The sequence below is a fragment of the Microtus pennsylvanicus genome, chromosome 14 (genome assembly GCF_037038515.1).
Source record: "Microtus pennsylvanicus isolate mMicPen1 chromosome 14, mMicPen1.hap1, whole genome shotgun sequence".
Lineage (NCBI taxonomy): Eukaryota > Metazoa > Chordata > Mammalia > Rodentia > Cricetidae > Microtus > Microtus pennsylvanicus.
In genome coordinates this window covers 13657996-13670354 of record NC_134592.1, presented here as the reverse complement: position 1 = coordinate 13670354, position 12359 = coordinate 13657996, and the positions used below count along the sequence as shown (strand labels likewise).

The window sequence follows — 12359 nt, the reverse complement described above, 5'->3', positions numbered from 1 at the left end:
TTTCAAATAGAGAAATATAAAGTGGATGGATGGGTACATGCATAAATGTATGATTGATAGATGGATGCATGGTACATGGATGCATTAATGCATGCATGGATAAACAGATGCAATGAAAATTTGGTTCTAAACTATTTGAACAGAAAAAATATAAAACGATTACTTAGACTCAGGTTGGCTTACAAACAGCTATTAAGTATGACCTCCTTCATTTGAGGAACTTCTGGTGGCATGGACCCCATTAGGATCATTCCTTGGAACAGACCTGCAGCTTCATCTCTCTGGTCCTCAAGTCCTTGGCTGTGGCTGTTCTCATAGTGACGATTCCAGCTAGCTTGGAGTTTTCAACCTGCAGCCACTGTTCAAAGTCCCTCAGGAGCTGGGAATAATCTTCATGAACGTCATGTTCTTCCGGTAGGTTTGCCTGCAGGCAAGCATGTGATTAGATGTGAGAAAGGCCTGCTGGCCATGGTTCCTGGGGAAAGCAGAAGGATGAATATGAGGACAGGGGACCTGGATGGCATGGCAGAGGCTCAGAGGGATGCTGAAGGGGTCTCTATTAATCCATATTTAGAAGGCAAGAGCATCTTTCACCATCACCTCTCTGGAGCTCCAGAAGCTATCGTCATCCTTGACCAGGACGCCTACCCAGTGGTCATCGTCCTTGACGCCTACCCAGTGGTCACCATCCTTGACCAGGACACCTACCCAGTGGTCACCGTCCTTGACCAGGACATCTACCCAGTGGTCATCACCCTTGACCAGGACACCTACCCAGTGGTCATCATCCTTGACCAGGACACCTACCCAGTGGTCATCATCCCTGACCAGGACACCTACCCAGTGGTCATCATCCTTGACCAGGACACCTACCCAGTGGTCATCATCCCTGACCAGGACACCTACCCAGTGGTCATCACCCTTGACCAGGACACCTACCCAGTGGTCACCATCCTTGACCAGGACACCTACCCAGTGGTCATCGTCCTTGACCAGGACACCTACCCAGTGGTCATCATCCTTGACCAGGACACCTACCCAGTGGTCATCGTCCTTGACCAGGACACCTACCCAGTAGTCATCACCCTTGACCAGGACACCTACCCAGGGGGTCATCATCCCTTGACTCCTACCCAGTGGTCATCATCCCTGACCAGGACACCTACCCAGTGGTAATCATCCTTGACCAGGACACCTACCCAGTGGTCACCATCCTTGACCAGGACACCTACCCAGTGGTTATCATCCCTGACCAGGACGCCTACCCAGTGGTCATCTTCCTTGACCAGGACACCTACCCAGTGGTCATCATCCTTGACCAGGACACCTACCCAGTGGTCATCATCCTTGACCAGGACACCTACCCAGTGGTCATCATCCTTGACCAGGACACCTACCCAGTGGTCATCATCCTTGACCAGGACACCTACCCAGTGGTCATCATCCCTGACCAGGACACCTACCCAGTGGTCATCATCCTTGACCAGGATGCCTACCCATCCTGGAAGTGGTCATCTTTCCTACATTCTTGTGGACACGTGGACAGAGCGAAATGAAAGCCAGTCTAGCCAAGTCCTTTCCCTATCCCTCGGTGGTGCCTCACTCTTCCCTGATGTGGCCAGAGGGCCCTGGGCTCCAGTTCTACAGGCTCCTGAAGGTTGAGCTGCCTCCCTCCTTCTCCCCTCCTCCTCGCTGGTGCAGGCTGCAGCTGTATCTCAGCATCTTGAACTCACCCTCCCTCTGGGTCTCTGTATATATTACCCCCTCTCCTGAGAAAGCGCCTGCTGTGGTTTGAATGATAATGGTCCCTAGAGCCTCATATATTTGAATGCTTGGCTCCCAGTTGGTAGATTGTTTGGGAAGAATTGGTAGTATGCCCTAGTTGGAGAAAGTGTATCACTGGAGGGGGTGCTTTGAGGTTTCAAAAGAACCAGGCCATGCCCTGTGAGCTCTTTCTACCTTGTCCTATGGATGAAGATGTGAGCTCTCAGCTATTGCTCCAGCATCATGCCTGCTTGCTGTGGCCATGCTCCCTGCCATGATGGTCCTGAACTCTAACCCTCTGGAACTGTAAGTGGTAAATGTTTGCTTGATCAGAGTGTTTTGTCATGGCAATAGAAAAGTATTTAAGACAATGCCTTTCCCTCCCTCTCCCGTTCAGTCTTGAGGGTTCAGCTGATATTTCAACATTCTTAGAAGGGCTTCTTCACCCCAGAACTGGGTATAGCATCTAGCCTAGATGCCAGCACATGCCACACCTTTTAAAATCCTGCTTAAGGGCTGGAGAGATGACTCAGAGGTTAAGGGCACTGTCTGCTCTTCCAGAGGTCCTGAGTTCAATTCCCAGCAACCACATGGTGGCTCACAACCATCTGTAATGAGGTCTGGTGCCCTCTTCTAGCCTGCAGGCATACATGCAGGCAGAACACTGTATACATAATAAATAAATAAATAAATCTTTTAAAAAAAAATTAAAAAGTCTGCTTAAGTGCCTGGACCCCGCTCCTTTGTTTCTCAAGTTGTGGTCTCAACAGCACAGACCATACGCTGTAGCTTGTTAGCCATGCAGAATCAGGCTCCTGGATCAAGACCTGAATCTCCAATCTGTTTGCTATCTGGGGTCAGCAGAAGGCTTTTAACCCAGTTTTCTCCCAACACTGGCTACTGCAGGGGATCAGATAAGCGAGGGTCAGTCTTGTCCAGGTGTGTTCCTGACCTTCTGGGTGATCCTGCAGGGCCTCTGAAATCTTAGACCCCCAAGACCATCAGTTCTCTAGCAATTGGTTGCTTCTGAGGTCACATCAGGGGCAAGTAACAAGAAAGTAGATACATCCTGTGAGTTGAGCTATGCTAGAGGCCCCGACCTCCTCAACTGACATCGCCCAAAGCCTGTGAGACAGACTCACCCGCCGCTGCCTGGGAATGGGGTCCTGGGGGTTGATGAGAAAGCCAGCCTTTGGAATATTGTTGGTGAAGATTGGTTTCTTTCCCGTGTCCACCTCTGTTCTCTGCAGCTGCTGGTTTCTGATGAGACTGGAAAGGCAAACGCACTTACTCAAGGCGGCTGTGTGATGAGAATCTATCAGGTCCCAGGAGAAGCAATAGTACCCGGGATACCACGGAAACTTTGGGGATTCACTACTACTCTTAAGAACTTAGCAGACACCTTTCGGGACAGTCAGAAGATTCCCAGACATGTTCATGCTATTTCTTACTTCATCTTACCATACGAGCTAGGTACATATACCTATGGATGCAGATAAAGAAGTAAGCTCAGGCAAGAACAGACTGGAGGCTAACTCCCTAGTGAGGAATGCTCTCCAGTCCTCAGAACCCTACCAGAACTACTAACTGGACAAAAGATGTGGATATCCCCAGGTTCCCGGCACCATGCCTGGCACACATCCCCCAGTCATATGCTCTTGGGACCCTAGGTGGTGAGGAGGCATTGTCTGAGACAAAGTAGGGAGCAAGGAAGGCCCTTACCTCAGCAGATTCTCCTCCAATAGCCGCAGGGCCTGCCACGACTCCATCAGCTTCCTCAGATCCTCCTGGACCATGGCTGCCCCCTCTGGGGAGGACTTCTTCATCACAAGCTGGCCCAGGGCTTGGAGCAGGGACAGCTGGACCTCTTTCTCTGGAATTTCAGCCAGCAGCCTCTGTGAGACACATGGATGGATCCACATGCATGTGAGGTACTAGTTTGGGGGAGTCTGTGTACCCCAGTATGAAGGGCATCCCGAAGGCTTTAGGGGATTGCAGGCGAAAGGATGAACCAGCACCTTACCTCAAGTCCAGCCTCTTGGGACTCAGCATCCCATGGACGCACGTCCCCCTGGTGTGACTCCAGTGTCTGCGTGACCATGGTGACCCACTGCTGCAGCTCCAACAGCCGGTGGCTGAAGGTGCAGTGCTCCCGGACGCTCTGCTGACAGCCGTCCACGAGGTCCTGCGGTACAGCCAGGAGGGCCAGGAAGTCTGAATGCTGCTTGAGGCAGAGTGCAAACGACACCCCAATTCTCCTAGGTACCTAGACATGCCTACACACCCCCCACAAGGATCAAGGACCATTCCAGAAGATGGGGTAGACAGGATGTAAGGGCCAGAGATGGGAAGGCTGCTTTGACGTGAGACAGCGGGTAAACTCATGAGCTCACAGTAGCTGTAGCTACAAAACCGGGCCAGTTAGCATTACAGCTTGGGTAGAAAGGGGCTCACGAGGCCGCACCCCTAGCTGTTGGCAGTTGAAGGCTGACGGGGGATGAGGAGTCATTTCATCTTTGGGGTGCGGCTTCTTGTAGGCAGTGGGTGGCCCCACACCTAGCCCTGTGTGGGCAGCACTAACTATTCAGTGGATAACAACTTTTAAATAGGGAAAGGGCAAGAAGGTGGGGTGGGGACATGCTGGGGTGGTTCGGGAGGAGGGGATATGATGAAGATTCATTGTTTGCATGTATGAGATTGCCAGAGAATAGCTTAAAACAGTCTTTAAAAAGAATGGGCAGGCTGTGACCCCACCCCCACCCCCCGCAGCATTGTGGAGGAATCTGTAAATCTTGTGTGGAGGGCTGGAGCAAAGAGCTCTGAGATTAGGGCTGTCTTCCAGGGTAAGTGATGGACAGAACAAAGGGGTGGGGCATAAGGCAGGCTGGTGTCACCCTAGGTTTTGTCTGGGGGTGCTTACATGGATCTGTTTGTTCTTTAAGATACATTGAGCCATGCCAACATGCTTCCTTTTCTGTATATGATTATGATTCTATAAAAAGGCTTTCAAGGCTACCTTACTTTCTTTTCTCTTTTTTTTTTTTTTTTTTTTTTGGCTCCATTTCTAGATCCTGTTTCCTGGGGCCTGTCAGTTTCTCAGAAGCCTGAATCATGATGAGCCTTTCTCTTCCTTGTCTCCAAGAAACCTGGGCACTGTCCTCAAAAGGATGGCCATTCTCCATTCTTCTGGTCCCCTTGTCTGGGACTCTATGAGCCCCCTTTTTCCGCCCACCATGAGCCATTCAGACTCCAGCCTGCTGCCACTGTTTCCACTATATAGCCTCATGCCTCTGCGCTGGACTTCTAAAGACCCCTATCTCCCTGTATCTCAAAAAAAAAAAAATCACTCGCAAAGATATGGATGCCAGGCCCCTGCCAAGGGGCTCTAAGTCCAATCTGGGGCTCTGCCTTCAACAACCCATCAAAGATAGCCTCAAACATTTGCTAGGCCCTATTCCTCTGCATTGCAGTGCCAGGACCTGGGTACCAATACTAGCTAACCATCCCAATGACATCCTGCCATAGGGGCCTGTGGCCTCTGACACAGGAGCATGCTCCCTGTGGATGTGATTGTCAATCCTGCTTGCCAGCTTGACCCAAACTAGAATCAGCATGGAAACAGTCTTTGAAGGATTGTCTAGGAACGATGAACTGAGGTGAGACATTCCATAAAGATGAGCTGCACCACTCCATGGGCCAGGGCCCAGGACTACATGGGGGAAAAAAAAGGAATAGTTGGATCTCTGTGAGTTCAAGGCCAGCTTGGTCTACACAGGGCTCCAGGGTCTATCTTTCTCTGCTTCCTGACTGAAGACACAGTGAGGGTGACTGCGTCAAGCTCCCGCCACCACGGATCCCTGAACCATGATGGACTCCACCCTGGAACTGTGAGCCGAAACAAACCTTGTTAATGTCATCTTTGTCAGATGATTTTGTCACAGGGATGGCAGGACATGAAGGCCGCCTGACTGTGAGGTAAAGATGAGCTTAAACTCACTCGAATTAACAAGCACTGGATGTCTGGACAAGGGGGACAGTTCCTCTTTATAGAAGCATGATGGGATGTCACCCTCTTGCGACCTCGAATGACACCAGCAAATGTGTCCTCTAATGATTGGCCTGCTCATTATTTGGATATAGCTTTTGGAGTTGATATTTGCAGTTTCTAGGGACTTCTAGAAGGTGAGAACAGTGTCCTATCTATCTCTCTATGCCCTTCCCTTACCCCTGAGACGATAGAAGCAAGTTTACTGAGCAGAATTAGTGAATTCATCCAGACCCAAGGTCGCTTAGGCCAACAGGGCTCCTTCGGTCCTCAGTGTATAGTAATCATCATGTTTCCATGTAAGGGGCTCCCACTCTGTGGAGGGAGGGAGACATCCCTGCCCCATGTCCCACAAAATCCTCTCATGCCTGTCCATCTCCATGGGGACTAAAAGCCTATTTGCCATGCCCTGGGATAGGGCTCTATGGTAGTCTGGATGTAATTGGCCCCAATAAGCTCAAAGGGAGTGGCACTATTAGGAGGTGTGGCTTTGCTAAAGTGGGTATAGCCTTGTTGAGGGAAGTGTGTCACTGTGGACAGGCTTTGAGGTCTCCGATGCTCAAGCTACACTCAGTGTAGATCTAGTTCATTTCCTGCAGCCTGAAGATCATTCAGCTCCTTTTCCAGCACCATGTCTGCCTGCACGCTGCCACGTCCCACCATGATAATGGACTAAATCTTTGAACTATAGCCAAGCCCAATTATATGTTTTCCTTTCTAAGAGTTGCTGCGGTCAGCTCCAGAGAATTGGGAGTGTGGGGGGCAGGGGAAGGGTGGAAGCAGAGAAGGGAGGAAGGAAAGGGAGTGGGAAAATATATAGATCAATAAGAACAATAAAAAAGAGTTGCTGTGGTCACGTGCCTCCTCACAGCAGTAAGAACCCTAACCAAGACAGGGTCTAACGCCACACACAGATGCAAGGGAGTCTTTGAAGTTCTAAAGAGGCCACTGGCTTGTCTGGGCACACACCCATCTTATACACAAAACTGCGCTTTGGTTTGGTCAAGATTTTAATCTCACTCCTTAGAGGCAATGCTGGGCGTGCTGCCTGGCATGGCGTTAGTGGTTGTGGCATGAAAGGAATATTTCCTGGCCTCTCCTTGTGGCCAGAGCTTAGCTAGCTGTAGCCACTTAGACGCGACTTGATTGCAATGTCTCTTTAAGAGTTTCTTTCCATATGGTCTGTGGGAGTACTGTGTCCACCTGTTATCATCAGGATGGCAGAGAAGGTGTTTGCTGTGGAAACAGGGCATACAGGGCCAGGTGGGCCGGAAGAAGTTAGCCTTAGCACTGGGTTTTTTGAGGTGTGGCCAGGGATCAGCTTGAACTCCGTGATGATTTAATTTAAAAAGCAGAGTCAAGTCTGTCTGAATCAGGGTGTGTCGGGAGCCTGGATCCTGCATCTCTGCTTGTCTCCATCAATTGTGTAGACGGCTGGGATTCTGAACATCCCACTGGAGGAAGTAGAACCAATCCTGGGCACCTGAAAGTGCTCGGGGGGCCACTAGAGGGCGCTGCAGACAAGGCTCTGAGGCCACCAGGGCTAGGGGGACACAAACAACTGTGTACCCATACAGGTAAATGGGACAAGCCAGCCTGTGAGTTCTCTCCTGTGGCCCTCATCATAACCTGAAACCCTGGCGTCGCTCACTTGCTGATTCACCGTCCTTCCTCTCAATCCTCAGGAAAGCAAGGCCCTGTCTGTCAGTGTGCACTGTCTCCCCTACTGGAGCCCAGAACAGCAGCCGGCATACAGAAATCGCTCAACAATCAGAAATTACACAAATGAAGACGAGGAGAAAGAAAGACTGAAAGGAATGGAGGACGGAAGGAGAAAGAACCCAGGAATATAGGATTCTAAGACCTGGCCCTCACTTCTCAGGCCCTTCCCTGGTCCCTTACCTCCAAGGACCTCTTCAGGGCTTGCTGGTCAGAGGAAATCTGGTCCACTTTGTGCTGGTGGTTAGAGTTCCCCTGGGCAAGAGGCCTCACAGCCTCTATCTGTGTCCCCAGATCAAGGCCTTCTTCCTGCAGCCCCTGTGATGGAGAAGAGCAAGTGAGGTTAGCCACCTGACCCTCCACCCTGGAGACCCTCCCACCCAGAAGACCCCATCCCAGAAGACCCTCTACCCAGAAGACTCCCATCCCAGAAGACCCTCTACCTAGAAACCCCTCCATCCAGAAGACCCTCCACCCAGAAGACCCTCCACCCAGAAGACCCTCCACCCAGAAGACCCCATCCCAGAAGACCCTCTACCCAGAAGACCCCATCCCAAAAGACCCTCTACCCAGAAAACCCTTCATCCAGAAGACCCTCTACCCAGAAGACCCCATCCAGAAGACCCTCCACCCAGAAGACCCTCCACCCAGAAGACCCTCTACCCAGAGACCCCTCCATCCAGAAGACCCTCCACCTAGAAGACCCTCTACCTAGAAGACCCTCCACCCAGAAGACCCCATCCCAGAAGGCCCTCTACCCAGAAGACCCCCATCCCAAAAGTCCCTCTACCCAGAAAACCCTCCACCCAGAAGACCCATCCCAGAAGACCCTCTACCCAGAAGATTCCCATCCCAGAAGACCCTCTACCTAGAAGACCCTCTACCCAGAAACCCCTCCACCCAGAAGACCCTCTCTCCTGGAGACTCTCCATCCAGAAGACCCTCCATCCAGAAGACCCTCCACACAGAAGACCCTCCACCCTGAAGACCCTCCACCCAGAAGACCCTCCATCCAGAAGACCCTCCACACAGAAGACCCTCCATCCAGAAGACCCTCCACCCAGAAGACCCTCTCTCCTGAAGACCCTCCACCCAGAAGACCCTCCACCCAGAAGACCCTCCACCCAGAAGACCCTCCACCCAGAAGACCCTCTATCCTGGAGACCCATTGGGGTGGGAGCTCTGAGTACAAGAGTCCCTAGTTGGGGTTCCCAGAATAGCATGCTCCCTCTATCAGTGGCTGCAGCACTTGGGTGGTCCAATAGATTCCTTTTCAGGGCAAATGAATCTTTAAAATTCAGACACAAATATTCCAGGGCACTATTAAAATAAACTACAGGAAGACCAGACAGCATCTTGGGAAAGAAACTCACGTCTGGACTCTCACTTGGTGATCACTGGCTGTTAGGAAGAATTATAACCACTTCAGTGTTAAAGCCTCAAATGTGCCACGCTTAATGTTTTCCAGAGAACGCTGTCAGCTTATACAGGAACCGTGTTTGGGTTTGAAACAATAAACATTGTGTCATGTGCATGATAAAAACCAGTAAAGCTCTCCAGCCAGCCAGTGATTACCAATGACCCGCCTGCATGCAGTCCACACATGATATAAAACATCGCTTCCTAATCGCAAAATTGGTTTATTCAACTGAAAGTCTCAGGGCTCACCAAAAATAGTTCATACGACAGTTAGTTCTCATTGTCAACTTGACTGGATTTGGATCACCTAGGACACCTCTAGGTGTGTCTATGGGGATTAACGGAAGAGGGAAAACCCATACTGAATGTGGACGGCGCCACCCCATAGGCTGGAGTCCCAAACGGAGTAAAAGGAGAGCAGGACTGAGCACCTTGTTCAAACTTCGGAACCCACGCACAAACAAAAAATTGCTTGTCGCCCCGTTAGGCTCCAGACCTAGCAGCTTTGCGGTGCTAACAGCCCTGCGGAGCCCAGGAACTACCAGCTGAATAAGCAGATTCTACTGAGACCCGCGAGTCAGGTCTGGGGTCAGGCTGGGCACTGCTTTGCAGCTTGCTGCCAGCAGGGGGAGCTCCCGCGCAGTCAACAGTGTGCCAGGTGACAGAGCCACTCACCTGCAACCTTAGCAGCTGAACCTGCTTTCCAGGAAGGTCCCGCTGAAGCCCTTTCTCTGCTTGGATCCTGGCTTGGAGGTCTAGAAGCTTTCTGTGTAGGGGGTCAAAAGCCACCCCGAAGTCCTTGTGCTGGACGAGCAGGCTCTGCAAATACAAATGAAGCATTTTTCTCACAGCGCCTGGGAAGAGCCCACAATGCTGCTCTCTTCAGTACTGGCTCCTGATCCACCTTCTCCAGGAAGCACTCCCTGATGGAACACTCTAGTGTTCTCTTACCACACTTTAGCCATGGTCCTCGAGAACAGCCCTCCCCCATATTCCAAGTCTCACCGGAAGCTTGTTTGTAAATAAGGTTTTATTAGACCGCGGTCCCGCCTACACATTTCCTTTTGATTCTCTGATATAGAGGCGGAGCTGGGCCAACTGCCTGACAAACACTGGCATTTTCACTGCCTGGGCGCTTGCAGCAGCAGCAGTAGTAGCAGCCACAGCCTGTAGACCAGAGGTTCTCAACCTTTGGATCGAGACCCCTTTGGGGTCAAATAAACCTTTCACAGGGTTCACCTAAGATGACTGGAAAACTCAAATGTTTATATTATAATGCATAGTAATAGTAAAATTATAGTTATGAAGTAGCAACAAAAATTTTTTTTTGGTTGGGGGGTCACCACAACATGAGGAACCACATTAAAGGGTCGCAGCACTGGGAAGGTTGCGAGCCGCTGATCTAGAACTTTGCTGAGACCACTCTGTAACTAACTATCCTTGCGTGCTTGTCTCTACCAGCAGCCGCAATGGTGACCTCACTTCCTTTCTGGTTTCCCCAGCTCCTGCAACCCTGCCTCATCCTGCTGAAGTGAGAATTGCTGGCTTGGAATCAGGTGATGCAGCCTGAACCCTGACCTTGCCATCATAAGATACCTGACATTCTTCTCACCTGTAAAACAGGGAAGCTGGCAGCACCTCCCCCACAGTGTCAGCTGGACAAAGAGTAGCAGGTGCCTGGCCCAGAGCCAACACCTGAAGACCGTAGCTATTATTATCATCATTACTGGTCACTTGTCAAATATTTGGCAGCTAGAACTGGCTGTCTGCAGAGTGCCAAGCCATTGCTTTGACTTATTGCAGTCAGAAGCATGCCATTAATAAAATTCACTAGCTGTGGAATAATCTTTTAGTACACTGTGAATATGTATTACCCTCATTGGTTAATAAAAAACTCACTGGCCAATAGCTAGGAAGAAAAAGGTTCGACAGGACATGTGGTCAAAAAGAGAGCCTGGGGAGAAGAGGGAGGAACTGCCAGGAGACAAGGAGAGAAGCAAGATGGCCATGTCATGCTGATAAAAGGTACCGCTATGTGGCAGAGCTTAGATACGACATATGGGTTAATTCAAGTTGTAAGATCTAGTTAGTAATAAGCTTAAGCTATCGGCTGAGCGTTTATAATTAAGTCTGGGTGGTTATTTGGGATCTGGCCAGCAGTCCTGATGAAAAACTCCACCTACATTCAATCCTGGGATCATGGAGGGTTAAAGTTAGCGGGCCCTTGTATCTGCATTTTCTATTACATTTAGTTTATTTACGTATGTGTGTGCATGCATGCGTTGCACACATATAAACATGAGGTCAGATGACAGCTGTAGGAGTTAGTTTTCTTCTCCTACCATCTGGACCCTGGGGATTAAAATCGAGTGGAGGCTGAGCAGCAAACACCTCCACTAGCTGAGCCAACTCACCCACCCCATCTTTGCTTGCCCATCCACTCTGTAGAAGATGGGGTGGCTTGATTGAAATGTAGGGTTATTAGTGACCAGCAGCAGACAGGTGACTAGGGAGCCAGTTAGAGGGGTCACGTGAAAGTCTTGCCCTATCTATGAATACAGAACCCAAAACTGTGGGTTAACAAAGGCATCTATCCAGAGCCACGGGGAAGGGGGATGAGGCTGAAATCAGGGTACCAAGAAGGGCTGTGCCCGCCCCATGGCCACATTCCAGGGCGGAGCTCTGATGCTCACCTGCAGTTTGCTCTTCCTCTGCAGAAGACTGTTATGCAGTAAGTCTCGGTCCCTCACAGAACTCGCCACCTGCTCCAGGAGAGCGGCTGCTCTGTCCTGGCCAAAGATGCTACCGAGCAAGTCCGTCTTCAGCTGCAGCATCGCCAGTTGCTCTTTCAGGCGGGAGCTTTCTGCTAGGGCCGCCTGTGGGAGACAAGGGACCGTGCCCGTCAGACAGCCAGAGAGGCCCAAGCTCACACCGTTTTCTACTATTCCTGCAATGAAGCCATGTGTCTGCGGGCGTTGGAAGAAGCAGCACAGTAGAAACAGACTGGTAGAAATACATTGGGAGGCCCTGAATTTCAGGATCCATGTTGGCTGTCTTCTACCAAGCCTCACCCATCTCATTACCAAAGGCCACGTAGCAATTCATCACCTTTCCTGTCTGGGAAACCCTGTCTCCCCCATCATCACCACCACCTGCTATGACACCCTGTCCCTGCATCATGACCACCACCAGCTATGACACCCTGTCCCTGCATCATGACCACCACCAGCTATGACACCCTGTCCCTGCATCATGACCACCACCAGCTATGACACTCTGTCCCCCCCTCTCCATCATCAGCACCACCAGCTATGACACCCTGTTCTCCCCCATCATCACCACCACCAGCTATGACACCCTGTCCCCCCCTCTCCATCATCAGCACCACCAGCTATGACACCCTGTTCTCCCC

At 50.8% G+C, this 12359-nt stretch overlaps 1 protein-coding gene across 4 annotated transcripts in view; it reads right to left on the bottom strand.

Annotated features, from left to right (window-relative positions):
* The window catches only part of Syne3 (spectrin repeat containing nuclear envelope family member 3), an 88690-nt gene that overhangs the window by 18655 nt on the left and 57676 nt on the right, over positions 1-12359 (bottom strand). For 3 of the 4 annotated variants that reach the window (XM_075947449.1, XM_075947450.1, XM_075947448.1), the window contains 7 exons: positions 11641-11823; positions 9623-9766; positions 7712-7846; positions 3788-3949; positions 3487-3659; positions 2907-3033; positions 266-424 (listed from right to left, as the gene is read on the bottom strand). In XM_075947449.1, coding sequence (XP_075803564.1) covers positions 266-424; positions 2907-3033; positions 3487-3659; positions 3788-3949; positions 7712-7846; positions 9623-9766; positions 11641-11823 — 1083 coding nt within the window. Of the gene's footprint in view, positions 1-265; positions 476-2906; positions 3034-3486; positions 3660-3787; positions 3950-7711; positions 7847-9622; positions 9767-11640; positions 11824-12359 lie in introns of those variants that run through there. The other variant, XM_075947451.1, reaches the window with a different exon arrangement.